This window comes from Phyllobates terribilis, unplaced genomic scaffold, assembly GCF_046119375.1.
Source record: "Phyllobates terribilis strain yellow unplaced genomic scaffold, ASM4611937v1 Scaffold_13__5_contigs__length_258822181, whole genome shotgun sequence".
Lineage (NCBI taxonomy): Eukaryota > Metazoa > Chordata > Amphibia > Anura > Dendrobatidae > Phyllobates > Phyllobates terribilis.
Window position 1 is genome coordinate 176,508,376 of NW_027362773.1, and position 27,821 is coordinate 176,536,196.

The 27,821-nt window shown below is 54.2% G+C and overlaps 1 protein-coding gene across 1 annotated transcript in view; it reads left to right on the forward strand.

Moving 5' to 3' along the window:
* The window catches only part of OTOG (otogelin), a 650,929-nt gene that overhangs the window by 583,725 nt on the left and 39,383 nt on the right, over positions 1-27,821 (forward strand). The window contains exons 50-51 of the mRNA XM_073657941.1: positions 16,977-17,155; positions 17,519-17,623. Of these exons, the coding sequence (XP_073514042.1) occupies positions 16,977-17,155; positions 17,519-17,623 (284 nt within the window). The remainder of the gene's footprint in view (positions 1-16,976; positions 17,156-17,518; positions 17,624-27,821) is intronic.

A 27,821-nucleotide genomic window follows, 5' to 3' on the forward strand; every position in this document is an offset into this window, starting at 1 on the left:
AGCTGTCCCTGCACTGGTCAGGACTCAGGATCTCTACTGGCGGGGAGGAAGCTGTCCCTGCACTGGTCAGGACTCAGGATCTCTACTGGCGGGGAGGAAGCTGTCCCTGCACTGGTCAGGACTCAGGAGCACTACTGGCGGGGAGGAAGCTGTCCCTGCACTGGTCAGGACTCAGGATCTCTACTGGCGGGGAGGAAGCTGTCCCTGCATTGGTCAGGACTCAGGAGCTCTGCTGGCGGGAAGGAAGCTGTCCCTGCACTGGTCAGGACTCAGGAGCACTACTGGCGGGGAGAAAGCTGTCCCTGCACTGGTCAGGACTCAGGAGCACTACTGGTGGGGAGGAAACTGTCCCTGCACTGGTCAGGACTCAGGAGCCCTACTGGTGTGGAGGAAGCTGTCCCTGCACTGGTCAGGACTCAGGAGCTCTGCTGGCGGGGAGGAAGCTGTCCCTGCACTGGTCAGGACTCAGGAGCACTACTGGTGGGGAGGAAACTGTCCCTGCACTGGTCAGGACTCAGGAGCCCTACTGGCAGGGAGGAAGCTGTCCCTGCACTGGTCAGGACTCAGGAGCACTACTGGCAGGGAGGAAGCTGTCCCTGCACTGGTCAGGACTCAGGAGCACTACTGGCAGGGAGGAAGCTGTCCCTGCACTGGTCAGGACTCAGGAGCACTACTGGTGGGGAGGAATCTGTCCCTGCACTGGTCAGGACTCAGGATCTCTACTGGCGGGGAGGAAGCTGTCCCTGCACTGGTCAGGACTCAGGAGCTCTGCTGGCGGGGAGGAAGCTGTCCCTGCACTGGTCAGGACTCAGGAGCACTACTGGTGGGGAGGAAACTGTCCCTGCACTGGTCAGGACTCAGGAGCCCTACTGTCAGGGAGTAAGCTGTCCCTGCACTGGTCAGGACTCAGGAGCACTACTGGCAGGGAGGAAGCTGTCCCTGCACTGGTCAGGACTCAGGAGCACTACTGGCAGGGAGGAAGCTGTCCCTGCACTGGTCAGGACTCAGGAGCGCTACTGGCGGGGAGGAAGCTGTCCCTGCACTGGTCAGAACTCAGGAGCACTACTGGTGGGGAGGGAGCTGTCCCTGCACTGGTCAGGACTCAGGAGCCCTACTGGTGGGGAGGAAGCTGTCCCTGCAGTGGTCAGGACTCAGGAGCACTACTGGCGGGGAGGAAGCTGTCCCTGCACTGGTCAGTACTCAGGAGTCCTACTGGCGGGGAGGAAGCTGTCCCTGCACTGGTCAGGACTCAGGAGCACTACCGGCAGGGAGGAAGCTGTCCCTGCACTGGTCAGGACTGAGGAGTCCCACTGGTGTGGAGGAAGCTGTCCCTGCACTGGTCAGGACTCAGGAGCACTACTGGCAGGGAGGAAGCTGTCCCTGCACTGGTCAGGACTCAGGAGCACTACTGGCGGGGAGGAAGCTGTCCCTGCACTGGTCAGGACTCAGGAGCTCTGCTGGCGGGGAGGAAGCTGTCCCTGCACTGGTCAGGACTCAGGAGTCCTACTGGCGGGGAAGAAGCTATCCCTGCACTGGTCAGGACTCAGGAGCACTACTGGTGGGGAGGAAGCTGTCCCTGCACTGGTCAGGACTCAGGAGCACTACTGGCGGGGAGGAAGCTGTCCCTGCACTGGTCAGGACTCAGGAGCACTACTGGCAGGGAGGAAGCTGTCCCTGCACTGGTCAGGACTCAGGAGCACTACTGGCGGGGAGGAAGCTGTCCCTGCACTGGTCAGGACTCAGGATCTCTACTGGCGGGGAGGAAGCTGTCCCTGCACTGATCAGGACTCAGGAGCACTACTGGCGGGGAGGAAGCTGTCCCTGCACTGGTCAGGACTCAGGAGCTCTGCTGGCGGGGAGGAAGCTGTCCCTGCACTGGTCAGGACTCAGGAGCACTACTCGCAGGGAGGAAGCTGTCCCTGCACTGGTCAGGACTCAGGAGCACTACTGGCGGGGAGGAAGCTGTCCCTGCACTGGTCAGGACTCAGGATCTCTACTGGCGGGGAGGAAGCTGTCCCTGCACTGGTCAGGACTCAGGAGCTCTGCTGGCGGGGAGGAAGCTGTCCCTGCACTGGTCAGGACTCAGGAGCTCTGCTGGCGGGGAGGAAGCTGTCCCTGCACTGGTCAGGACTCAGGAGCACTACTGGTGGGGAGGAAACTGTCCCTGCACTGGTCAGGACTCAGGAGCCCTACTGGCAGGGAGGAAGCTGTCCCTGCACTGGTCAGGACTCAGTAGCCCTACTGGCAGGGAGGAAGCTGTCCCTGCACTGGTCAGGAGTCAGGAGCACTACTGGCGGGGAGGAAGCTGTCCCTGCACTGGTCAGGACTCAGGATCTCTACTGGCGGGGAGGAAGCTGTCCCTGCACTGGTCAGGACTCAGGATCTCTACTGGCGGGGAGGAAGCTGTCCCTGCACTGGTCAGGACTCAGGAGCACTACTGGCGGGGAGGAAGCTGTCCCTGCACTGGTCAGGACTCAGGATCTCTACTGGCGGGGAGGAAGCTGTCCCTGCATTGGTCAGGACTCAGGAGCTCTGCTGGCGGGAAGGAAGCTGTCCCTGCACTGGTCAGGACTCAGGAGCACTACTGGCGGGGAGAAAGCTGTCCCTGCACTGGTCAGGACTCAGGAGCACTACTGGTGGGGAGGAAGCTGTCCCTGCACTGGTCAGGACTCAGGAGCCCTACTGGTGTGGAGGAAGCTGTCCCTGCACTGGTCAGGACTCAGGAGCTCTGCTGGCGGGGAGGAAGCTGTCCCTGCACTGGTCAGGACTCAGGAGCACTACTGGTGGGGAGGAAACTGTCCCTGCACTGGTCAGGACTCAGGAGCCCTACTGGCAGGGAGGAAGCTGTCCCTGCACTGGTCAGGACTCAGGAGCACTACTGGCAGGGAGGAAGCTGTCCCTGCACTGGTCAGGACTCAGGAGCACTACTGGCAGGGAGGAAGCTGTCCCTGCACTGGTCAGGACTCAGGAGCACTACTGGTGGGGAGGAATCTGTCCCTGCACTGGTCAGGACTCAGGATCTCTACTGGCGGGGAGGAAGCTGTCCCTGCACTGGTCAGGACTCAGGAGCTCTGCTGGCGGGGAGGAAGCTGTCCCTGCACTGGTCAGGACTCAGGAGCACTACTGGTGGGGAGGAAACTGTCCCTGCACTGGTCAGGACTCAGGAGCCCTACTGGCAGGGAGTAAGCTGTCCCTGCACTGGTCAGGACTCAGGAGCACTACTGGCAGGGAGGAAGCTGTCCCTGCACTGGTCAGGACTCAGGAGCACTACTGGCAGGGAGGAAGCTGTCCCTGCACTGGTCAGGACTCAGGAGCGCTACTGGCGGGGAGGAAGCTGTCCCTGCACTGGTCAGAACTCAGGAGCACTACTGGTGGGGAGGAAGCTGTCCCTGCACTGGTCAGGACTCAGGAGCCCTACTGGTGGGGAGGAAGCTGTCCCTGCAGTGGTCAGGCCTCAGGAGCACTACTGGCGGGGAGGAAGCTGTCCCTGCACTGGTCAGTACTCAGGAGTCCTACTGGCGGGGAGGAAGCTGTCCCTGCACTGGTCAGGACTCAGGAGCACTACCGGCAGGGAGGAAGCTGTCCCTGCACTGGTCAGGACTGAGGAGTCCCACTGGTGTGGAGGAAGCTGTCCCTGCACTGGTCAGGACTCAGGAGCACTACTGGCGGGGATAAAGCTATCCCTGTACTGGTCAGGACTCAGGAGTCCTACTGGCGGGTAGGAAGCTGTCCCTGCACTGGTCAGGACTCAGGAGCACTACAGGCAGGGAGGAAGCTGTCCCTGCACTGGTCAGGACTCAGGAGTTCTACTGGCGGGGAGGAAGCTGTCCCTGTACTAGTCAGGACTCAGGAGCGCTACTGGTTTGGAGGAAGCTGTCCCTGCACTGGTCAGGACTCAGGAGTCCTACTGGCAGGGAGAAAGCTGTCCCTGCACTGGTCAGAACTCAAGAGCCCTACTGGTGGGTAGGAAGCTGTCCCTGCACTGGTCAGGACTCAGGAGCACTACTGGTGGGGAGGAAGCTGTCCCTGCACTGGTCAGGACTCAGGAGCACTACTGGCGTGGAGGAAGCTGTCCCTGCACTGATCAGGACTCAGGAGCACTACTTTTGGGGAGGAAGCTGTCCCTGCACTGGTCAGGACTCAGGAGCACTACTGGCAGGGAGGAAGCTGTCCCTGCACTGGTCAGGACTCAGGAGCACTACTGGTGGGGAGGAAGCTGTCCCTGCACTGGTCAGGACTCAGGAGCATTACTGGCGGGGAGGAAGCTGTCCCTGCACTGGTCAGGACTCAGGAGTCCCACTGGTGTGGAGGAAGCTGTCCCTGCACTGGTCAGGACTCTGGAGCACTACTGGCGGGGAGGAAGCTGTCCCTGCACTGGTCAGGACTCAGGAGTCCTACTGGCGGGGAGGAAGCTATCCCTGCACTGGTCAGGACTCAGGAGCTCTGCTGGTGGGGAGGAAGCTGTCCCTGCACTGGTCAGGACTCAGGATCTCTACTGGTGGGGAGGAAGCTGTCCCTGCACTGGTCAGGACTCAGGAGCACTACTGGCGGGGAGGAAGCTGTCCCTGCACTGGTCAGGACTCAGGAGTCCTACTGGCGGGGAGGAAGCTATCCCTGCACTGGTCAGGACTCAGGAGCACTACTGGTGGGGAGGAAGCTGTCCCTGCACTGGTCAGGACTCAGGAGCACTACTGGCGGGGAGGAAGCTGTCCCTGCACTGGTCAGGACTCAGGAGCACTACTGGCAGGGAGGAAGCTGTCCCTGCACTGGTCAGGACTCAGGAGCACTACTGGCGGGGAGGAAGCTGTCCCTGCACTGGTCAGGACTCAGGAGCTCTGCTGGCGGGGAGGAAGCTGTCCCTGCACTGGTCAGGACTCAGGAGTCCTACTGGCGGGGAGGAAGCTATCCCTGCACTGGTCAGGACTCAGGAGCACTACTGGTGGGGAGGAAGCTGTCCCTGCACTGGTCAGGACTCAGGAGCACTACTGGCGGGGAGGAAGCTGTCCCTGCACTGGTCAGGACTCAGGAGCACTACTGGCAGGGAGGAAGCTGTCCCTGCACTGGTCAGGACTCAGGAGCACTACTGGCGGGGAGGAAGCTGTCCCTGCACTGGTCAGGACTCAGGATCTCTACTGGCGGGGAGGAAGCTGTCCCTGCACTGATCAGGACTCAGGAGCACTACTGGCGGGGAGGAAGCTGTCCCTGCACTGGTCAGGACTCAGGAGCTCTGCTGGCGGGGAGGAAGCTGTCCCTGCACTGGTCAGGACTCAGGAGCACTACTGGCAGGGAGGAAGCTGTCCCTGCACTGGTCAGGACTCAGGAGCACTACTGGCGGGGAGGAAGCTGTCCCTGCACTGGTCAGGACTCAGGAGCACTGCAGGCAGGGAGGAAGCTGTCCCTGCACTGGTCAGGACTCAGGAGTTCTACTGGCGGGGAGGAAGCTGTCCCTGTACTAGTCAGGACTCAGGAGCACTACTGGTTTGGAGGAAGCTGTCCCTGCACTGGTCAGGACTCAGGAGCACTACTGGTGGGGAGGAAGCTGTCCCTGCACTGGTCAGGACTCAGGAGCACTACTGGCGGGGAGGAAGCTGTCCCTGCACTGATCAGGACTCAGGAGCACTACTTTTGGGGAGGAAGCTGTCCCTGCACTGGTCAGGACTCAGGAGCACTACTGGCAGGGAGGAAGCTGTCCCTGCACTGGTCAGGACTCAGGAGCACTACTGGTGGGGAGGAAGCTGTCCCTGCACTGGTCAGGACTCAGGAGCATTACTGGCGGGGAGGAAGCTGTCCCTGCACTGGTCAGGACTCAGGAGTCCCACTGGTGTGGAGGAAGCTGTCCCTGCACTGGTTAGGACTCAGGAGCACTACTGGTGGGGAGGAAGCTGTCCCTGCACTGGTCAGGACTCAGGAGCACTACTGGCGGGGAGGAAGCTGTCCCTGCACTGGTCAGGACTCAGGAGTCCTACTGGCGGGGAGGAAGCTATCCCTGCACTGGTCAGGACTCAGGAGCTCTGCTGGTGGGGAGGAAGCTGTCCCTGCACTGGTCAGGACTCAGGATCTCTACTGGTGGGGAGGAAGCTGTCCCTGCACTGGTCAGGACTCAGGAGCACTACTGGCGGGGAGGAAGCTGTCCCTGCACTGGTCAGGACTCAGGAGTCCTACTGGCGGGGAGGAAGCTATCCCTGCACTGGTCAGGATTCAGGAGCACTACTGGTGGGGAGGAAGCTGTCCCTGCACTGGTCAGGACTCAGGAGCACTACTGGCGGGGAGGAAGCTGTCCCTGCACTGGTCAGGACTCAGGAGCACTACTGGCAGGGAGAAAGCTGTCCCTGCACTGGTCAGGACTCAGGAGCACTACTGGCGGGGAGGAAGCTGTCCCTGCACTGGTCAGGACTCAGGAGCTCTGCTGGCGGGGAGGAAGCTGTCCCTGCACTGGTCAGGACTCAGGAGTCCTACTGGCGGGGAGGAAGCTATCCCTGCACTGGTCAGGACTCAGGAGCACTACTGGTGGGGAGGAAGCTGTCCCTGCACTGGTCAGGACTCAGGAGCACTACTGGCGGGGAGGAAGCTGTCCCTGCACTGGTCAGGACTCAGGAGCACTACTGGCAGGGAGGAAGCTGTCCCTGCACTGGTCAGGACTCAGGAGCACTACTGGCGGGGAGGAAGCTGTCCCTGCACTGGTCAGGACTCAGGATCTCTACTGGCGGGGAGGAAGCTGTCCCTGCACTGATCAGGACTCAGGAGCACTACTGGCGGGGAGGAAGCTGTCCCTGCACTGGTCAGGACTCAGGAGCTCTGCTGGCGGGGAGGAAGCTGTCCCTGCACTGGTCAGGACTCAGGAGCACTACTGGCAGGGAGGAAGCTGTCCCTGCACTGGTCAGGACTCAGGAGCACTACTGGCGGGGAGGAAGCTGTCCCTGCACTGGTCAGGACTCAGGATCTCTACTGGCGGGGAGGAAGCTGTCCCTGCACTGGTCAGGACTCAGGAGCTCTGCTGGCGGGGAGGAAGCTGTCCCTGCACTGGTCAGGACTCAGGAGCACTACTGGTGGGGAGGAAACTGTCCCTGCACTGGTCAGGACTCAGGAGCCCTACTGGCAGGGAGGAAGCTGTCCCTGCACTGGTCAGGACTCAGTAGCCCTACTGGCAGGGAGGAAGCTGTCCCTGCACTGGTCAGGAGTCAGGAGCACTACTGGCGGGGAGGAAGCTGTCCCTGCACTGGTCAGGACTCAGGATCTCTACTGGCGGGGAGGAAGCTGTCCCTGCACTGGTCAGGACTCAGGATCTCTACTGGCGGGGAGGAAGCTGTCCCTGCACTGGTCAGGACTCAGGAGCACTACTGGCGGGGAGGAAGCTGTCCCTGCACTGGTCAGGACTCAGGATCTCTACTGGCGGGGAGGAAGCTGTCCCTGCATTGGTCAGGACTCAGGAGCTCTGCTGGCGGGAAGGAAGCTGTCCCTGCACTGGTCAGGACTCAGGAGCACTACTGGCGGGGAGAAAGCTGTCCCTGCACTGGTCAGGACTCAGGAGCACTACTGGTGGGGAGGAAACTGTCCCTGCACTGGTCAGGACTCAGGAGCCCTACTGGTGTGGAGGAAGCTGTCCCTGCACTGGTCAGGACTCAGGAGCACTACTGGCGGGGAGGAAGCTGTCCCTGCACTGGTCAGGACTCAGGAGCCCTATTGGCGGGGAGGAAGCTGTCCCTGCACTGGTCAGGACTCAGGAGCCCTACTGGCGGGGAGGAAGCTGTCCCTGCACTGGTCAGGACTCAGGAGCACTACTGGTGGGGAGGAAACTGTCCCTGCACTGGTCAGGACTCAGGAGCACTACTGGTGGGGAGGATGCGGTCTCTGCACTTGTCAGGACTCCGGAGCACTACTGGCGGGGAGGAAGCTGTCCCTGCACTGGTCAGGACTCAGGAGCACTACTGGCGGGGAGAAAGCTGTCCCTGCACTGGTTAGGACTCAGGAGCACTACTGGTGGGGAGGAAGCTGCCCCTGCACTGGTCTGGACTCAGGAGCTCTGCTGGCGGGGAAGAAGCTGTCCCTGCACTGGTCAGGACTCAGGAGCGCTGCTGGCGGGGAGGAAGCTGTTCCTGCACTGGTCAGGACTCAGGAGCACTACTGGCGGGGAGGAAGCTGTCCCTGCACTGGTCAGGACTCAGGAGCGCTGCTGGTGGGGAGGAAGCTGTTCCTGCACTGGTCAGGACTCAGGAGCACTACTGGCGGGGAGGAAGCTGTTCCTGCACTGGTCAGGACTGTGGAGCACTACTGGCGGTGAGGCAGCTGTTCCTGCACTGGTCAGGACTCAGGAGCACTACTGGTGGGGAGGAAGCTGTCCCTGCACTGGTCAGGACTCAGGAGCCCTACTGACGGGGAGGAAGCTGTCCTTGCACTGGTCAGGAGCGCTGCTGGCGGGGAGGAAGCTGTCCCTGCACTGGTCAGGAGCGCTGCTGGCGGGGAGGAAGCTGTCCTTGCACTGGTCAGGAGCGCTGCTGGCGGGGAGGAAGCTGTCCCTGCACTGGTCAGGAGCAGTACTGGCGGGGAGGAATCTGTCAACGGAACTGGTCAGGAGCACTGCTGGCGGGGAGGAAACTGTCCCTGCACTGGTCAGGAGCGCTGCTGGCGGGGAGGAAGCTGTCCCTGCACTGGTCTGGAGCGCTGCTGGCGGGGAGGAAGCTGTCCCTGCACTGGTCAGGAGCGCTGCTGGCAGGGAGGAAGCTGTCCCTGCACTGGTCAGGAGTGCTACTGGCGGGGAGGAAGCTGTCCCTGCACTGGTCAGGAGCGCTGCTGGCGGGGAGGAAGCTGTCCCTGCACTGGTCAGGAGCGCTGCTGGCGGGGAGCAACCTGTCCCTGCACTGGTCAGGAGCTCTCATGGTGGCGAGGTAGCTGTCCCTGCACTGGTCAGGAGCGCTGCTGGTGCGAGGAATCTGTCCCTGCACTGGTCAGGAGTGCTGCTGGTGCGAGGAAGCTGTCTCTGCACTGGTCAGGAGCGCTGCTGGCGGGGAGGAAGCTGTCCCTGCACTGGTCAGGATCGCTGCTGGCGGGGAAGAAGCTGTCCCTGCACTGGTCAGGAGCGCAGCTGGCAGGGAGGTAGCTGTCCCTGCACTGGTCAGGAGCGCTGCTGGCGGGGAGGAAGCTGTCCCTGCACTGGTCAGGAGCGCTGCTGGCGGGGAGGACGCTGTCCCTGCACTGGTCAGGAGCGCTGCTGGCGGGAAGGAAGCTGTCCCTGCACTGGTCAGGAGCGCTGCTGGCGGGGAGGAAGCTGTCCCTGCACTGGTCAGGAGCGCTGCTGGCAGTGAGGAAGCTGTCTCTGCACTGGTCAGGAGCGCTGCTGGTGGGGAGGAAGCTGTGCCTGCACTGGTCAGGAGCGCTACTGGCGGGGAGGAAGCTGTCTCTGCACTGGTCAGGAGCACTGCTGGCGGGGAGGAAGCTGTCCCTGCACTGGTCAGGAGCACTGCTGGCAGGGAGGTAGCTGTGCCTGCACTGGTCAGGACTCAGGAGCACTACTGGCAGGGAGGGAGCTGTCCCTGCACTAGTCAGGAGCGCTGCTGGTGGGAAAGAAGCTGTCCCTGCACTGGTCAGGAGCGCTGCTGGCAGGGAGGTAGCTGTCCCTGCACTGGCCAGGAGCGCTGCTGGCGGGGAGGAATCTGTCCCTCACTGGTAAGGAGCGCTGCTGGCGGAGAGGAAGCTGTCTCTGCACTGGTCAGGACTCAGGATCTCTACTGGCGGGGAGGAAGCTGTCCCTGCACTGGTCAGGACTCAGGAGCACTACTGGCGGGGAGGAAGCTGTCCCTGCACTGGTCAGGACTCAGGATCTCTACTGGCGGGGAGGAAGCTGTCCCTGCACTGGTCAGGACTCAGGATCTCTACTGGCGGGGAGGAAGCTGTCCCTGCACTGGTCAGGACTCAGGAGCACTACTGGCGGGGAGGAAGCTGTCCCTGCACTGGTCAGGACTCAGGATCTCTACTGGCGGGGAGGAAGCTGTCCCTGCATTGGTCAGGACTCAGGAGCTCTGCTGGCGGGAAGGAAGCTGTCCCTGCACTGGTCAGGACTCAGGAGCACTACTGGCGGGGAGAAAGCTGTCCCTGCACTGGTCAGGACTCAGGAGCACTACTGGTGGGGAGGAAACTGTCCCTGCACTGGTCAGGACTCAGGAGCCCTACTGGTGTGGAGGAAGCTGTCCCTGCACTGGTCAGGACTCAGGAGCACTACTGGCGGGGAGGAAGCTGTCCCTGCACTGGTCAGGACTCAGGAGCCCTATTGGCGGGGAGGAAGCTGTCCCTGCACTGGTCAGGACTCAGGAGCCCTACTGGCGGGGAGGAAGCTGTCCCTGCACTGGTCAGGACTCAGGAGCACTACTGGTGGGGAGGAAACTGTCCCTGCACTGGTCAGGACTCAGGAGCACTACTGGTGGGGAGGATGCTGTCTCTGCACTTGTCAGGACTCCGGAGCACTACTGGCGGGGAGGAAGCTGTCCCTGCACTGGTCAGGACTCAGGAGCACTACTGGCGGGGAGAAAGCTGTCCCTGCACTGGTTAGGACTCAGGAGCACTACTGGTGGGGAGGAAGCTGCCCCTGCACTGGTCTGGACTCAGGAGCTCTGCTGGCGGGGAAGAAGCTGTCCCTGCACTGGTCAGGACTCAGGAGCGCTGCTGGCGGGGAGGAAGCTGTTCCTGCACTGGTCAGGACTCAGGAGCACTACTGGCGGGGAGGAAGCTGTCCCTGCACTGGTCAGGACTCAGGAGCGCTGCTGGTGGGGAGGAAGCTGTTCCTGCACTGGTCAGGACTCAGGAGCACTACTGGCGGGGAGGAAGCTGTTCCTGCACTGGTCAGGACTGTGGAGCACTACTGGCGGTGAGGAAGCTGTTCCTGCACTGGTCAGGACTCAGGAGCACTACTGGTGGGGAGGAAGCTGTCCCTGCACTGGTCAGGACTCAGGAGCCCTACTGGCGGGGAGGAAGCTGTCCTTGCACTGGTCAGGAGCGCTGCTGGCGGGGAGGAAGCTGTCCCTGCACTGGTCAGGAGCGCTGCTGGCGGGGAGGAAGCTGTCCTTGCACTGGTCAGGAGCGCTGCTGGCGGGGAGGAAGCTGTCCCTGCACTGGTCAGGAGCAGTACTGGCGGGGAGGAATCTGTCAACGGAACTGGTCAGGAGCGCTGCTGGCGGGGAGGAAGCTGTCCCTGCACTGGTCAGGAGCGCTGCTGGCGGGGAGGAAGCTGTCCCTGCACTGGTCTGGAGCGCTGCTGGCGGGGAGGAAGCTGTCCCTGCACTGGTCAGGAGCGCTGCTGGCAGGGAGGAAGCTGTCCCTGCACTGGTCAGGAGCGCTACTGGCGGGGAGGAAGCTGTCCCTGCACTGGTCAGGAGCGCTGCTGGCGGGGAGGAAGCTGTCCCTGCACTGGTCAGGAGCGCTGCTGGCGGGGAGGAACCTGTCCCTGCACTGGTCAGGAGCTCTCATGGTGGCGAGGTAGCTGTCCCTGCACTGGTCAGGAGCGCTGCTGGTGCGAGGAATCTGTCCCTGCACTGGTCAGGAGTGCTGCTGGTGCGAGGAAGCTGTCTCTGCACTGGTCAGGAGCGCTGCTGGCGGGGAGGAAGCTGTCCCTGCACTGGTCAGGATCGCTGCTGGCGGGGAAGAAGCTGTCCCTGCACTTGTCAGGAGCGCAGCTGGCAGGGAGGTAGCTGTCCCTGCACTGGTCAGGAGCGCTGCTGGCGGGGAGGAAGCTGTCCCTGCACTGGTCAGGAGCGCTGCTGGCGGGGAGGAAGCTGTCCCTGCACTGGTCAGGAGCGCTGCTGGCGGGAAGGAAGCTGTCCCTGCACTGGTCAGGAGCGCTGCTGGCAGGGAGGTAGCTGTGCCTGCACTGGTCAGGACTCAGGAGCACTACTGGCAGGGAGGGAGCTGTCCCTGCACTAGTCAGGAGCGCTGCTGGTGGGAAAGAAGCTGTCCCTGCACTGGTCAGGAGCGCTGCTGGCAGGGAGGTAGCTGTCCCTGCACTGGCCAGGAGCGCTGCTGGCGGGGAGGAATCTGTCCCTCACTGGTAAGGAGCGCTGCTGGCGGAGAGGAAGCTGTCTCTGCACTGGTCAGGACTCAGGATCTCTACTGGCGGGGAGGAAGCTGTCCCTGCACTGGTCAGGACTCAGGAGCACTACTGGCGGGGAGGAAGCTGTCCCTGCACTGGTCAGGACTCAGGATCTCTACTGGCGGGGAGGAAGCTGTCCCTGCACTGGTCAGGACTCAGGATCTCTACTGGCGGGGAGGAAGCTGTCCCTGCACTGGTCAGGACTCAGGAGCACTACTGGCGGGGAGGAAGCTGTCCCTGCACTGGTCAGGACTCAGGATCTCTACTGGCGGGGAGGAAGCTGTCCCTGCATTGGTCAGGACTCAGGAGCTCTGCTGGCGGGAAGGAAGCTGTCCCTGCACTGGTCAGGACTCAGGAGCACTACTGGCGGGGAGAAAGCTGTCCCTGCACTGGTCAGGACTCAGGAGCACTACTGGTGGGGAGGAAACTGTCCCTGCACTGGTCAGGACTCAGGAGCCCTACTGGTGTGGAGGAAGCTGTCCCTGCACTGGTCAGGACTCAGGAGCACTACTGGCGGGGAGGAAGCTGTCCCTGCACTGGTCAGGACTCAGGAGCCCTATTGGCGGGGAGGAAGCTGTCCCTGCACTGGTCAGGACTCAGGAGCCCTACTGGCGGGGAGGAAGCTGTCCCTGCACTGGTCAGGACTCAGGAGCACTACTGGTGGGGAGGAAACTGTCCCTGCACTGGTCAGGACTCAGGAGCACTACTGGTGGGGAGGATGCTGTCTCTGCACTTGTCAGGACTCCGGAGCACTACTGGCGGGGAGGAAGCTGTCCCTGCACTGGTCAGGACTCAGGAGCACTACTGGCGGGGAGAAAGCTGTCCCTGCACTGGTTAGGACTCAGGAGCACTACTGGTGGGGAGGAAGCTGCCCCTGCACTGGTCTGGACTCAGGAGCTCTGCTGGCGGGGAAGAAGCTGTCCCTGCACTGGTCAGGACTCAGGAGCGCTGCTGGCGGGGAGGAAGCTGTTCCTGCACTGGTCAGGACTCAGGAGCACTACTGGCGGGGAGGAAGCTGTCCCTGCACTGGTCAGGACTCAGGAGCGCTGCTGGTGGGGAGGAAGCTGTTCCTGCACTGGTCAGGACTCAGGAGCACTACTGGCGGGGAGGAAGCTGTTCCTGCACTGGTCAGGACTGTGGAGCACTACTGGCGGTGAGGAAGCTGTTCCTGCACTGGTCAGGACTCAGGAGCACTACTGGTGGGGAGGAAGCTGTCCCTGCACTGGTCAGGACTCAGGAGCCCTACTGGCGGGGAGGAAGCTGTCCTTGCACTGGTCAGGAGCGCTGCTGGCGGGGAGGAAGCTGTCCCTGCACTGGTCAGGAGCGCTGCTGGCGGGGAGGAAGCTGTCCTTGCACTGGTCAGGAGCGCTGCTGGCGGGGAGGAAGCTGTCCCTGCACTGGTCAGGAGCAGTACTGGCGGGGAGGAATCTGTCAACGGAACTGGTCAGGAGCGCTGCTGGCGGGGAGGAAGCTGTCCCTGCACTGGTCAGGAGCGCTGCTGGCGGGGAGGAAGCTGTCCCTGCACTGGTCTGGAGCGCTGCTGGCGGGGAGGAAGCTGTCCCTGCACTGGTCAGGAGCGCTGCTGGCAGGGAGGAAGCTGTCCCTGCACTGGTCAGGAGCGCTACTGGCGGGGAGGAAGCTGTCCCTGCACTGGTCAGGAGCGCTGCTGGCGGGGAGGAAGCTGTCCCTGCACTGGTCAGGAGCGCTGCTGGCGGGGAGGAACCTGTCCCTGCACTGGTCAGGAGCTCTCATGGTGGCGAGGTAGCTGTCCCTGCACTGGTCAGGAGCGCTGCTGGTGCGAGGAATCTGTCCCTGCACTGGTCAGGAGTGCTGCTGGTGCGAGGAAGCTGTCTCTGCACTGGTCAGGAGCGCTGCTGGCGGGGAGGAAGCTGTCCCTGCACTGGTCAGGATCGCTGCTGGCGGGGAAGAAGCTGTCCCTGCACTTGTCAGGAGCGCAGCTGGCAGGGAGGTAGCTGTCCCTGCACTGGTCAGGAGCGCTGCTGGCGGGGAGGAAGCTGTCCCTGCACTGGTCAGGAGCGCTGCTGGCGGGGAGGAAGCTGTCCCTGCACTGGTCAGGAGCGCTGCTGGCGGGAAGGAAGCTGTCCCTGCACTGGTCAGGAGCGCTGCTGGCGGGGAGGAAGCTGTCCCTGCACTGGTCAGGAGCGCTGCTGGCAGTGAGGAAGCTGTCTCTGCACTGGTCAGGAGCGCTGCTGGTGGGGAGGAAGCTGTGCCTGCACTGGTCAGGAGCGCTGCTGGCGGGGAGGAAGCTGTCTCTGCACTGGTCAGGAGCGCTGCTGGCGGGGAGGAAGCTGTCCCTGCACTGGTCAGGAGCACTGCTGGCAGGGAGGTAGCTGTGCCTGCACTGGTCAGGACTCAGGAGCACTACTGGCAGGGAGGGAGCTGTCCCTGCACTAGTCAGGAGCGCTGCTGGTGGGAAAGAAGCTGTCCCTGCACTGGTCAGGAGCGCTGCTGGCAGGGAGGTAGCTGTCCCTGCACTGGCCAGGAGCGCTGCTGGCGGGGAGGAATCTGTCCCTCACTGGTAAGGAGCGCTGCTGGCGGAGAGGAAGCTGTCTCTGCACTGGTCAGGAGCGCTGCTGGCGGGGAGGAAGCTGTCCCTGCACTGGGGAGGAGCGCTGCTGTCAGGGAGGTAGCTGTCCCTGCACTGGTCAGGAGCGCTGCTGGCGGGGAGGAAGCTGTCCCTGCACTGGTCAGGAGCGCTGCTGGCGGGGAGGAAGCTGTCCCTACACTGGTCAGGAGCGCTGCTGGCGGGGAGGAAGCTGTCCCTGCACTGGTCAGGAGTGCTACTGGCGGGGAGGAAGCTGTCCCTGCACTGGTCAGGAGCGCTGCTGGCGGGGAGGGAGCTGTCCCTGCACTGCTCAGGAGTGCTACTGGCGGGGAGGAAGCTGTCCCTGCACTGGTCAGGAGCGCTGCTGGCGGGGAGGAAGCTGTCCCTGCACTGGTCAGGAGTAGTGTTGAGCGAGTATGTTCTATTAACCCTTTCGCCGAGTAGTTACAGCTGCTCGGTGATATGGTTGAATCGCTCCCGTATGCATGATTTGCAACTGTTTAACAGTTTTATTACATGTGAGGAATGTATATTTCTTACACAGCCTTCACTCAATCAGCGACTGTAGACCACGGGGGGGCGCAGTTCTCATGAAATCACACCCACTTTGCTTGGACAGAATTTCTGTGTAAAAAAATGCAGCATTCACACTACATGTGAACATGGCCTAAATGTTCAACGCCTCCCTCGCTCTTGTACTGTGCTGTTTTGGTGCATTTTTTCTCTATAAGCTTCTATGTAGAGCTTGAAAAGACATGTAAAAACAAACAAAAACAAAAAAAAGTTGTTGCAGTTTTAGGTACAGAATCAAATCTTTTCTGCACTATAAAAACCACATTAAAATGCTGTTTCATATCTGCACCAAAAGGCATCATATAAAAAAGGGCATAAAGAACGCAGCAAACATGCAATGATCAGAGAAGATTGTTATTGCAACATGTGGAAAACGTGATGAAAAAATGCAGCATTTATGCTACGCTTGAACACGGCCTCAGGGTTACATTTTTATTATATTTTTTATGGATTCAATGGAGAAAAAAACTCAATCACTCCATTTTCTTACACCATTCACCGATCACTGTAAATAATGTGGTTGCAGTATTCTGCAGGTTGTTACGATTACAGGGACACCAAATATGTTTGATATTTGCTGATTTGTGATATATTTTTTTATATAATTTTTTCTTATAAGAAGAAAAAATTCTCACAGTTTTATTCTCCCTCTAGAATACAAGAACAGAGATACACTGCTATGTACAGATGTATCTCTATGTACCAGTATCATCTGACTGTGGGCTCAGAGCCTGCACTGTAGCTTCAAGTATCCAAAATTCTCACAATGATGTCACTGGAGCCTGTGGATCAGGTTTAGTTGTTATCTACAATATTGTGGGTAGTGGGTTTGATTCCCATGAGACTTACCAAAAAGAAAGAATTACATGTTTGTAATTGTTTTATAGGAACAAAAAAATCTGACATTTTCTTCAACTCTAGAATACAGGGACATAGAGCTACATCTGTACATGGCAGTGTATTTCTATGTACCACTAATCTGCCTGTGATGTCAGAGTCTGCAATACAGCTCAAGATTACCAAATTCTCCTAAACTGATCGTTGCAGCCTATAGCTCATAGATTTAGCTGCAGTCTGCAATGCAAGAGGTCAAGGGTTTGAGTAAAGGGGAGAACAGAGAATAAAAGAAGAAAATTGTACATTAAATTAATGCAAGTGTGAGCAGTGCAGAGATGCTGTCCATACCCACAAAAGAGGAGCCACGGAGAGAGAAAGAGAAGATAGTGAAAAAGCCCTGACCTGACAAAGTCTTGAGCTGCTGGGATGGCAGGACTGATCCCTCCAATCAGGACAGTTCCACTGAATTCAGGATGTTTGGGAGCAATGGTAATGGAGTCACTTCATCCAGCTATTCCTGGAGACTCCCAATATCTGTTCACCACTACATTACTGTCCTCCATGATTCAGTCACTCACCAAGTGGCAGGAGCAGCTCAGGAGCCAGGCTAGGAGGTCCGGGGCACAGAAGCACTGACCTGTGAGTATCACTCCAAAACTACTGCAAAGTCTCCGTGAAGTCAAGCTCCACTGATTCCTCTGTTCCAGCGAGGGACTGCGATCAGGATGACAGTTTTATCTCAGGTTGGAGGGACGGGGAGATCAGGAGAGCAGCGAGATGCACCCTCTCGGGCCGCCATCAGCGTACCTTCAGTATATTTTAATGTATTTTTAATAGTACTTTTATTTGTGTGAGCCTTAGATCCTCCGAGAGGCGGTGTGGGCACAGTGGGCCGATTCTCTCACCTCTCATCTGTTTTTCCTGCAGTGAAGGACACCGTTTGCTTGAGTAAAGAATATGGCATCCTGCGCCCGGGGCAGACCGTGGTCCAGCACACAGCCGAGGGATTGTGTCACGCTTTACACTGTACATCCGCCATTGACCCGGTCACTAGATATCACCTTATCAATGTCTCCACTTTGAACTGTGTCGCCAAGTGTGAAGCGGTGAGTGAATCTGCCGATCTGTGCGTGTCCTTGTGTCCTGCCGGCTGGAAATACTTGGAACAATTGTGCAAAAAAATCATTGCCTGCAAGAAAATCTGTGCTTGCGATAATCATCCAAGATCTCACAGAAGATACAGCGTATACCCTGCATTTATAGTATACAGCAGGTTTCTGCAGCTCCAGACAAAATCTAAGTATTGGCTTTTGTGTGTCCTGGCTGTCTGTCTGCTGCAGGAAACCCATGACATTGTGACTGGTCAACGGCAGGTCTTGTGGGCTGTCATGTAGATGTGTATCATGGGCGATGTTCTCTGGTTTGAGGAGTTAAGAATAGATGAAAACTTTTTACTGTTCTTATCTTAGAATCAGCTGTATGAGCCTCCAAAAGACATGACCCAATGCTGCGGGCGGTGCCGCAATGTGTCCTGTGTTCAGACCTTCCTGAATGGCACAGCCTTCACTCAAAGGGTGAGTACAGCCTGGAGCATACCAATCACCCTGACCTTTAGGGACATCTCCTCTCATGTGTCACCATTTTGCCTGGTTTCTCTTGGAATTTCAGGGCTCCATGCCTATTCCTCATTCCTAAATATCATTACTATATCATAGTCTTTATAGGAGTTTTACTTTATTTAATAATGAACAGCTGCGGCAAGGGGGCATCACTCCTTTGAGGCCATCAAATCTACTCATGGGTCATCAGAAGAACTTCTGTATTAGGCACTGTCACATATTTGAGAATGATATCAGGTGTGGTATTATGGGTGACACTGATTGACATATTCACACCAGAACGACAAGGCCGTGTTCAAGACCGAAGTGATACGAAGAGACTGAAGAGAGTGACCACTAACATGAAAGCCATCTCTCTGTTAAATTGAAGGGGCATGTAAATGTAACGTTGTCCAGAGTGGTAGCCGTAAGCGAGTGTCCGACACTCCGGTATGTTACAGAAAAAAACGAGAGTTCTGGATGTGTGTGTAGGCTGGCAGTGTTGCTATGCTATGGGTACCTTCACCTTCAGGCTGGCCCCATTCCATTCCTCACCAGACCCATTAGACTTCAAGACAAAGGCACCAGGTGCCTTCATAAAAACAACGCACTCTTTACTTGGCAAAACCCTTAGGTACACAAGGCAGTAGGCAGTACACTTCACAACTTCTTCTGTCTCATACAGAGGTACGTTCTTTACGGTTTCGGGTGGCGGCACTTTACATGTGGACGTTAAATAAGCAGAACAAATGAGATAAACCTCCATCTTCTCAGTGCAGAGACACACGGGTCGATATGTCACGATGTGAACCCTGCAGCCAAACAGCAGTTTGTCTCATTTAACAAGGGCCTCTCTTAGAGCCACTTCCCTCTACCATGTCCACAGCTCAGCAAGATCCTTCCCTACAGGGCCTCCCACATCTGACCAACACTGGATTCACTTCTTCCTTTACTTCGCTCACTAATGGGTTTCAACCACTTGCCTACTGAACTGGATCTCAGTCGCCTCATAAGTTCCTTAATGATTCTTGCTGCCTTGTGCTTTCCAGCTCCACACTAGTTCTCTTCCTATCCAGATCTCTGCACACTCTCCTCTCTTATTTTACTTCACTAACTCCCTCAAGCTCTCACTACTGAAAGATTCCCAATCCTCCTCCCCACTATAGGTCGAACTTAACCCTAACATAACTGTCTGTCCCCGCCGTCTGTTGCTGGCCAGACTCAACCTTTCACCTACATTCTATGTAAGGTCAAAAGCTGCACAGTGACATCTTGTGGCTTTTGGTTAATACTACAGCCCACAGGGAAATTAACTCCTGTTACTACAAGAAAACATATTTCACACATTTACATAAAGCTCATTGATGTCTTCGGGAGGGGGGGGGTAAACATGACAGTTGGTCCACCTGCTCACATCCCTCTCCTCTTTAATGATGGTCGTCCTCAACCATCCAGAAATCTGAAAAACATTAATGCATAAAACCAGGCATCAAAACATTAATTCTTTGCTTCTCCGGAAGACAGATGTTTTCTTTTCTATTTCTTCAGGTCAGCATGATCCCGGTCCCGCTAGGTTGGGACCATGGAACTTAGTATCCATGTCCATATATAGCAGAGGCCCATGGCCAAAACAGCAAGAAGGCCTCATAGTCCTAGGGCACAGTCCTTTTCTTCAACCTGGCACAGCTCATTGGGTTATCCTTCCTCCCTCCCCCCAACAACATTCCTTAGGAATGGGCACACAGTCCTTTGCCTACCCAGCAAGCACAGTCACTTGGGGTCAAAGTCCATGTGTTAAATGGGCCAAAGTCTTTACATGGGGGCAAAGTCCTTACATTAAAACAGTTCCTACAAACTGACCTCTTCTGGCCACAAAGGTTCCAACAGTCCTTTTTCTTTCAACCAAACAAAACAGAGGCAGGACACCTCAAACTGGAGTCCTGAGAACCGACTGGTCTCCACAATCGGACCACAACCATGGGTATAATCCTACTCAGGGTGATTCTGTTGCCCATTTTTCTATCTTGGTTGTATCAATTGTCTATTGTATCAATAAAGTATTTATCTTTTACACTATTATGGATATTACGCCTGGGTTTGTGTAGGATTTTTTCGATTGATGGGAGCGTCTTCAATGATTTGGTCTAATAGGATTAATCTAGCCCTGCATTATGTTGCTGGGCAGACTTAACCTTTCACCTCCATTCTATACAAGAGTGAAAAGGAGGACAGTGACAACTGGTGGGCGTTGGTTAATACTGCAGACCACATGTAAATTAACACCCGCTACCAAAAGAAAACATATTTCACACATTTACAGTTACACTATGCTCATTGACGTCTTCAGGGAGGGATATGACAGTTGGTCGACCCCCTCACATACCATGCTTAGATGACAGTCGCCTCATTGGCTAGAACACTTTACCGCAGTTCTCCACAATTGTTGTTTTGTCATTTATAGGTTAATGAGTAGAGATGCTGCTCACCAGGTCTAGAGGGAATCTATAATTGAGATAATGCAATGAGATAGGTGGCCATAATATACACTCAAGCCACCATAAAGAGAGTCTGGTGAAAAACAATACAAAGTGGCTCCATATAGATTAGAAAGCGAGTGTCTGCTGCATGTAAACTTCTATCTGTTCTTTCTGTGCATCCACTGCCCCTAAATCGTATTCTCTTCTGTTTTAGTACTTGTTCTGTTCTTCCCCAGTGCACTGCATCTATCATTTTATGTGCTGAGGGTCAACCACCTCTAGTGCTTCTTTCCTTCTATCTTTGTGTCCACCACCTCTAGTGAACCTTCTCGTCTTTCTGTATGTCCTACGCCTCTTGTGCTCCTTTTTTCTCTGTATATTCATTGGCTCTAGTGCTAATTCCTTTCCCTTTATGTTCACCATCTATAGTGCTCCTCTTTTTTGAAATGTGTGTATTGACTCTAGTGCTCATTCTACTCTATCTGTATATTGCAAATTTTGTTACACATAGTTTTTGTTTTGTTGCATATACTTTTGCTTGCATGTAGTGATAAATTTGAAGTTGCTAAAACGGTAAGGACTTGATGCGTTTCTCTTTTGATGCCTCTTTTCTCTTCAAGACACTTGCCTATGTTGTCTTTATTCTTGACTCCACTGTGGTCTTTTCTCTTGATACCTTTTCCCTCTGCCGTGTTTTCTCTTGATGATTTTCTTTTTTGATGCCTTTTCTCCCTTGTCTTCTTTTGCCTCAGTGGTCTTTTCTCCATTGTCTTCTTTTGCCTCAGTCGTCTTTTCTCCCTTGTCTTCTTTTGCCTCAGTCGTCTTTTCTCCCTTGTCTTCTTTTGCCTCAGTGGTCTTTTCTCCCTTGTCTTCTTTTGCCTCCACGGTCTTTTCTCCCTTGACTTCTTTTGCCTCAGTGGTCTTTTCTCCCTTGTCTTCTTTTGCCTCAGTGGTCTTTTCTCCCTTGTTTTCTTTTGGCTCAGTGGTCTTTTCTCCCTTTCATTCTTTTGCCTCAGTGGCCTTTTCTCCCTTGTCTTCTTTTGCCTCAGTGGTCTTTTCTCCCTTTCATTCTTTTGCCTCAGTGGCCTTTTCTCCCTTGTCTTCTTTTGCCTCAGTGGTCTTTTCTCCCTTTCATTCTTTTGCCTCAGTGGTCTTTTCTCCCTTGTCTTCTTTTGCCTCAGTCGTCTTTTCTCCCTTGACTTCTTTTGCCTCAGTGGCCTTTTCTCCCTTGTCTTCTTTTGCCTCAGTGGTCTTTTCTCCCTTTCATTCTTTTGCCTCAGTGGTCTTTTCTCCCTTGTCTTCTTTTGCCTCAGTGGTCTTTTCTCCCTTGTCTTCTTTTGCCTCAGTGATCTTTTCTCCCTTGTCTTCTTTTGCCTCAGTGGTCTTTTCTCCCTTTCATTCTTTTGCCTCAGTGGTCTTTTCTCCCTTGTCTTCTTTTGCCTCAGTGATCTTTTCTCCCTTGTCTTCTTTTGCCTCAGTGGTCTTTTCTCCCTTTCCTTCTTTTGCCTCAGTGGTCTTTTCTCCCTTTCCTTATTTTGCCTCAGTGGTCTTTTCTCCCTTTCCTTCTTTTACCTCAGTGGTCTTTTCTCCCTTGCCTTCTTTTGCCTCAGTGGTCTTTTCTCCATTGTCTTCTTTTGCCTCAGTGGTCTTTTCTCCCTTGTCTTCTTTTGCCTCAGTGGTCTTTTCTCCCTTGTCTTCTTTTGCCTCAGTGGTCTTTTCTCCCTTGTCTTCTTTTGCCCCAGTGGTCTTTTCTCCCTTGTCTTCTTTTGCCTCCACGGTCTTTTCTCCCTTGTCTTCTTTTGCCTCCACGGTCTTTTCTCTCTTGATTTCTTTTGCCTCAGTGGTCTTTTCTCCCTTGTCTTCGTTTGCCTCAGTGGTCTTTTCTCCCTTGTCTTCTGTTGCCTCAGTGGTCTTTTCTCCCTTGACTTCTTTTGCCTCAATTGTCTTTTCTCCCTTGTCTTCTTTTGCCTCAGTGGTCTTTTCTCCCTTGTCTTCTTTTGCCTCAGTGGTCTTTTCTCCCTTGTCTTCTTTTGCATCAGTGGTCTTTTCTCCATTGTCCTCTTTTGACTCAATGGTCTTTTCTCCCTTGTCTTCTTTTGCCTCAACGGTCTTTTCTCCCTTGTCTTCTTTTGCCTCAGTGGTCTTTTCTCCCTTGTCTTCTTTTGCCTCAGTGGTCTTTTCTCTCTTGCCTTCTTTTGCCTCAGTGGTCTTTTCTCCCTTCACTTCTTTTGCCTCAGTGGTCTTTTCTCCTTGACTTCTTTTGCCTCAGTGGTCTTTTCTCCCTTGTCTTCTTTTGCCTCAGTGGTCTTTTCTCCCTTGTCTTCTTTTGCCTCAGTGGTCTTTTCTCCCTTGTCTTCTTTTGCATCAGTGCTCTTTTCTCCATTGTCCTCTTTTGCCTCAGTGGTCTTTTCTCCCTTGTCTTCTTTTGCCTCAAAGGTCTTTTCTCCCTTGTCTTCTTTTGCCTCAGTCGTCTTTTCTCCCTTGTCTTCTTTTGCCTCAGTCGTCTTTTCTCCCTTGTCTTCTTTTGCCTCAGTCGTCTTTTCTCCCTTGTCTTCTTTTGCGTCAGTGGTCTTTTCTCCCTTGTCTTCTTTTGCCTCCACGGTCTTTTCTCCCTTGACTTCTTTTGCCTCAGTGGTCTTTTCTCCCTTGTCTTCTTTTGCCTCAGTGGTCTTTTCTCCCTTGTTTTCTTTTGCCTCAGTGGTCTTTTCTCCCTTTCATTCTTTTGCCTCAGTGGCCTTTTCTCCCTTGTCTTCTTTTGCCTCAGTGGTCTTTTCTCCCTTTCATTCTTTAGCCTCAGTGGTCTTTTCTCCCTTGTCTTCTTTTGCCTCAGTCGTCTTTTCTCCCTTGACTTCTTTTGCCTCAGTGGCCTTTTCTCCCTTGTCTTCTTTTGCCTCAGTGGTCTTTTCTCCCTTGTCTTCTTTTGCCTCAGTGGTCTTTTCTCCCTTGTCTTCTTTTGCCTCAGTGATCTTTTCTCCCTTGTCTTCTTTTGCCTCAGTGGTCTTTTCTCCCTTGTCTTCTTTTGCCTCAAAGGTCTTTTCTCCCTTGTCTTCTTTTGCCTCTGTGATCTTTTCTCCTTGACTTCTTTTGCCTCAGTGGTCTTTTCTCCTTTGTCTTCTTTTGCCTCAGTGGTCTTTTCTCCCTTGTCTTCTTTTGCCTTAGTGGTCTTTTCTCTCTTGCCTTCTTTTACCTCAGTGGTCTTTTCTCCCTTGTCTTCTTTTGCCTCAGTGGTCTTTTCTCCCCTGTCTTCTTTTGCCTTAGTGGTCTTTTCTCTCTTGCCTTCTTTTACCTCAGTGGTCTTTTCTCCCTTGTCTTCTTTTGCCTCAAATGTCTTTTCTCCCTTGTCTTCTTTTGCCTCTGTGATCTTTTCTCCTTGACTTCTTTTGCCTCAGTGGTCTTTTCTGCTTTGTCTTCTTTTGCCTCAGTGGTCTTTTCTGCTTTGTCTTCTTTTGCCTTAGTGGTCTTTTCTTTCTTGACTTCTTTTGCCTCAGTGGTCTTTTCTCCTTTGTCTTCTTTTGCCTCAGTGGTCTATTCTCCCTTGCTTTCTTTTGTCTCAGTGGTCTTTTCTCCCTTGTCTTCTTTTGCCTCAGTGGTCTTTTCTCCCTTGTTTTCTTTTGCCTCAGTGGTCTTTTCTCCCTTGTCTTCTTTTGCCTCAGTGGTCTTTTCTCCCTTGTCTTCTTTTGCCTCAGTGATCTTTTCTCCCTTGTCTTCTTTTGCCTCAGTGGTCTTTTCTCCCTTTCCTTCTTTTGCCTCAGTGGTCTTTTCTCCCGTGTCTTCTTTTGCCTCAGTGATCTTTTCTCCCTTGTCTTCATTTGCCTCAGTGGTCTTTTCTCCCTTTACTTCTTTCGCCTCAGTGGTCTTTTCTCCCTTGCCTTCTTTTGCCTCAGTGGTCTTTTCTCCCTTGTCTTCTTTTGCCTCAGTGGTCTTTTCTCCCTTGTCTTCTTTTGCCTCAGTGGTCTTTTCTCCCTTGTCTTCTTTTGCCTCCACGGTCTTTTCTCCCTTGTCTTCTTTTGCCTCCACGGTCTTTTCTCTCTTGATTTCTTTTGCCTCAGTGGTCTTTTCTCCCTTGTCTTCTTTTGCCTCAGTGGTCTTTTCTCCCTTGACTTCTTTTGCCTCAGTGGTCTTTTCTCCCTTGTCTTCTTTTGCCCCAGTGGTCTTTTCTCCCTTGTCTTCTTTTGCCTCAGTGGTCTTTTCTCCCTTGTCTTCTTTTGCATCAGTGGTCTTTTCTCCATTGTCCTCTTTTGACTCAGTGGTCTTTTCTCCCTTGTCTTCTTTTGCCTCAACGGTCTTTTCTCCCTTGTCTTCTTTTGCCTCAGTGGTCTTTTCTCTCTTGCCTTCTTTTGCCTCAGTGGTCTTTTCTCCCTTGACTTCTTTTGCCTCAGTGGTCTTTTCTCCTTGACTTCTTTTGCCTCAGTGGTCTTTTCTCCCTTGTCTTCTTTTGACTCAGTGGTCTTTTCTCCCTTGTCTTCTTTTGCCTCAGTTGTCTTTTCTCCCTTGTCTTCTTTTGCATCAGTGGTCTTTTCTCCTTTGTCCTCTTTTGCCTCAGTGGTCTTTTCTCCTTTGTCTTCTTGTGCCTCAACGGTCTTTTCTCCCTTGTCTTCTTTTGCCTCTGTGGTCTTTTCTCCTTGACATCTTTTGCCTCAGTGGTCTTTTCTCCTTTGTCTTCTTTTGCCTCAGTGGTCTTTTCTCCTTTGTCTTCTGTTGCCTTAGTGGTCTTTTCTCTCTTGCCTTCTTTTACCTCAGTGGTCTTTTCTCCCTTGTCTTCTTTTGCCTCAGTGGTCTTTTCTCCCTTGTCTTCTTTTGCCTCAACGGTCTTTTCTCCCTTGTCTTCTTTTGCCTCAGTGGTCTTTTCTCTCTTGCCTTCTTTTGCCTCAGTGGTCTTTTCTCCCTTGACTTCTTTTGCCTCAGTGGTCTTTTCTCCCTTGCTTTCTTTTGTCTCAGTGGTCTTTTCTCCCTTTTCTTCTTTTGCCTCAGTGGTCTTTTCTCCCTTGTTTTCTTTTGCCTCAGTGGTCTTTTCTCCCTTGTCTTCTTTTGCCTCAGTGATCTTTTCTCCCTTGTCTTCTTTTGCCTCAGTGGTCTTTTCTCCCTTTCCTTCTTTTGCCTCAGTGGTCTTTTCTCCCGTGTCTTCTTTTGCCTCAGTGGTCTTTTCTCCCTTGTCTTCGTTTGCCTCAGTGGTCTTTTCTCCCTTTCCTTCTTTTGCCTCAGTGGTCTTTTCTCCCTTGCCTTCTTTTGCCTCAGTGGTCTTTTCTCCATTGTCTTCTTTTGCCTCAGTGGTCTTTTCTCCCTTGTCTTCTTTTGCCTCAGTGGTCTTTCTCCCTTGTCTTCTTTTGCCTCAGTGGTCTTTTCTCCCTTGTCTTCTTTTACCTCAGTGGTCTTTTCTCCTTTGTCTTCTTTTGCCTCAGTGGTCTTTTCTCCCTTGTCTTCTTTTGCCTCCACGGTCTTTTCTCTCTTGATTTCTTTTGCCTCAGTGGTCTTTTCTCCCTTGTCTTCTTTTGCCTCAGTGGTCTTTTCTCCCTTGACTTCTTTTGCCTCAGTGGTCTTTTCTCCCTTGTCTTCTTTTGCCTCAGTGGTCTTTTCTCCCTTGTCTTCTTTTGCCTCAGTGGTCTTTTCTCCCTTGTCTTCTTTTGCATCAGTGGTCTTTTCTCCATTGTCCTCTTTTGACTCAGTGGTCTTTTCTCCCTTGTCTTCTTTTGCCTCAACGGTCTTTTCTCCCTTGTCTTCTTTTGCCTCAGTGGTCTTTTCTCTCTTGCCTTCTTTTGCCTCAGTGGTCTTTTCTCCCTTGACTTCTTTTGCCTCAGTGGTCTTTTCTCCTTGACTTCTTTTGCCTCAGTGGTCTTTTCTCCCTTGTCTTCTTTTGACTCAGTGGTCTTTTCTCCCTTGTCCTCTTTTGCCTCAGTGGTCTTTTCTCCCTTGTCTTCTTTTGCATCAGTGGTCTTTTCTCCTTTGTCCTCTTTTGCCTCAGTGGTCTTTTCTCCTTTGTCTTCTTGTGCCTCAACGGTCTTTTCTCCCTTGTCTTCTTTTGCCTCTGTGGTCTTTTCTCCTTGACATCTTTTGCCTCAGTGGTCTTTTCTCCTTTGTCTTCTTTTTCCTCAGTGGTCTTTTCTCCCTTGTCTTCTTTTGCCTTAGTGGTCTTTTCTCTCTTGCCTTCTTTTACCTCAGTGGTCTTTTCTCCCTTGTCTTCTTTTGCCTCAGTGGTCTTTTCTCCCTTGTCTTCTTTTGCCTCAACGGTCTTTTCTCCCTTGTCTTCTTTTGCCTCAGTGGTCTTTTCTCTCTTGCCTTCTTTTGCCTCAGTGGTCTTTTCTCCCTTGACTTCTTTTGCCTCAGTGGTCTTTTCTCCTTGACTTCTTTTGCCTCAGTGGTCTTTTCTCCCTTGTCTTCTTTTGCCTCAGTGGTTTTTTCTCCCTTGTCTTCTTGTGCCTCAACGGTCTTTTCTCCCTTGTCTTCTTTTGCCTCTGTGGTCTTTTCTCCTTGACTTCTTTTGCCTCTGTGGTCTTTTCTCCTTTGTCTTCTTTTGCCTCAGCGGTCTTTTCTCCCTTGTCTTCTTTTGCCTTAGTGGTCTTTTCTCTCTTGCCTTCTTTTACCTCAGTGGTCTTTTCTCCCTTGTCTTCTTTTGCCTTAGTGGTCTTTTCTCCCTTGTCTTCGTTTGCCTCAGTGGTCTTTTCTTTCTTGACTTTTTTTGCCTCAGTGGTCTTTTCTTTCTTGACTTCTTTTGCCTTAGTGGTCTTTTCTTTCTTGACTTCTTTTGCCTCAGTGGTCTTTTCTCCCTTGTCTTCTTTTGCCTCAGTGGTCTTTTCTCCCTTGATTTCTTTTGCCTCAGTGGTCTCTTCTCCCTTGTCTTCTTTTGCCTTAGTGGTCTTTTCTCTTTTGACTTCTTTTGCCTCAGTGGTCTTTTCTCCCTTGTCTTCTTTTGCCTCAGTGGTCTTTTCTCCCTTGACTTCTTTTACCTAAGTGGTCTTTTGTCCTTTGTCTTCTTTTGCCTCAGTGGTCTTTTCTCCCTTGCCTTCTTTTGCCTCAGTGGTCTTTTCTCCCTTGTCTTCTTTTGCCTTAGTGGTCTTTTCTCTCTTGACTTCTTTTGCCTCAGTGGTCTTTTCTCCCTTGTCTTCTTTTGCCTCAGTGGTCTTTTCTCCCTTGTCTTCTTTTGCCTCAAAGGTCTTTTCTCCCTTGTCTTCTTTTGCCTCAGTCGTCTTTTCTCCCTTGTCTTCTTTTGCCTCAGTCGTCTTTTCTCCCTTGTCTTCTTTTGCCTCAGTTGTCTTTTCTCCCTTGTCTTCTTTTGCGTCAGTGGTCTTTTCTCCCTTGTCTTCTTTTGCCTCCACGGTCTTTTCTCCCTTGACTTCTTTTGCCTCAGTGGTCTTTTCTCCCTTGTCTTCTTTTGCCTCAGTGGTCTTTTCTCCCTTGTTTTCTTTTGCCTCAGTGGTCTTTTCTCCCTTTCATTCTTTTGCCTCAGTGGCCTTTTCTCCCTTGTCTTCTTTTGCCTCAGTGGTCTTTTCTCCCTTTCATTCTTTTGCCTCAGTGGTCTTTTCTCCCTTGTCTTCTTTTGCCTCAGTCGTCTTTTCTCCCTTGACTTCTTTTGCCTCAGTGGCCTTTTCTCCCTTGTCTTCTTTTGCCTCAGTCGTCTTTTCTCCCTTGTCTTCTTTTGCCTCAGTGGTCTTTTCTCCCTTGTCTTCTTTTGCCTCAGTGATCTTTTCTCCCTTGTCTTCTTT